Genomic DNA, 576 nt, shown 5'->3' on the forward strand with positions numbered 1-576 from the left:
TATGAGAGGCAGGCTTCTGCCACATCAGTTTTAGCTTCTACACATTTTCCTTTCTCCATCCATTATCCTTCTTCATAGGCTCCATTTAGAGATCCGAGTGCAATATGAGAATGAAATCTGCAGAGGCAGAGGAGTCCATCAACTAGGTCATTGACAGTTTAATATTCTGATAAGATGTGAGTTTTCATGGGAGCTATATGATTTGAATCTGCTTCTCTGAACTTTAATTTTCTTGACAAATGGTCAGAGATGAAAATGCTAACTGGTAAACAGTATCTAATTTTTGTTCCCACTTCTGAAGAGAGCCTCAGACTTGCATTTAATTAAAAAGCAAAAGTAATGTTTGATAACTTGGACACTGGCATAAAATATTCTCCATGATTTGTCACAGGAAAGTAGTAGATCATTCAAAAAAGCAACGCTTTGGAATTCCCATGGATCGGATTGGGAGAAACCGACTTTCTAGTTCCAGAGGCTGACGAATTACCTTCGTAAGTAAAATTCCACGACTCTATGGACAGGTGCTAGAAAACATTTCACACTAGACAAATGGACCCATCCCTACTTGTAAATGTC

The 576-nt window shown here is 38.4% G+C and overlaps 1 protein-coding gene across 2 annotated transcripts in view; it reads left to right on the plus strand.

The window, feature by feature from the left end:
• The window catches only part of Ostn (osteocrin), a 35,738-nt gene that overhangs the window by 31,020 nt on the left and 4,142 nt on the right, over positions 1–576 (plus strand). For both annotated transcript variants that reach the window (XM_005344779.3, XM_013351324.2), the window contains one exon: positions 392–491. In XM_005344779.3, coding sequence (XP_005344836.1) covers positions 392–479 — 88 coding nt within the window. In that variant the 3' untranslated portion in view covers positions 480–491. The remainder of the gene's footprint in view (positions 1–391; positions 492–576) is intronic.

This window comes from Microtus ochrogaster, chromosome 2 (genome assembly GCF_000317375.1).
Source record: "Microtus ochrogaster isolate Prairie Vole_2 chromosome 2, MicOch1.0, whole genome shotgun sequence".
Classification (NCBI taxonomy): Eukaryota; Metazoa; Chordata; class Mammalia; order Rodentia; family Cricetidae; genus Microtus; species Microtus ochrogaster.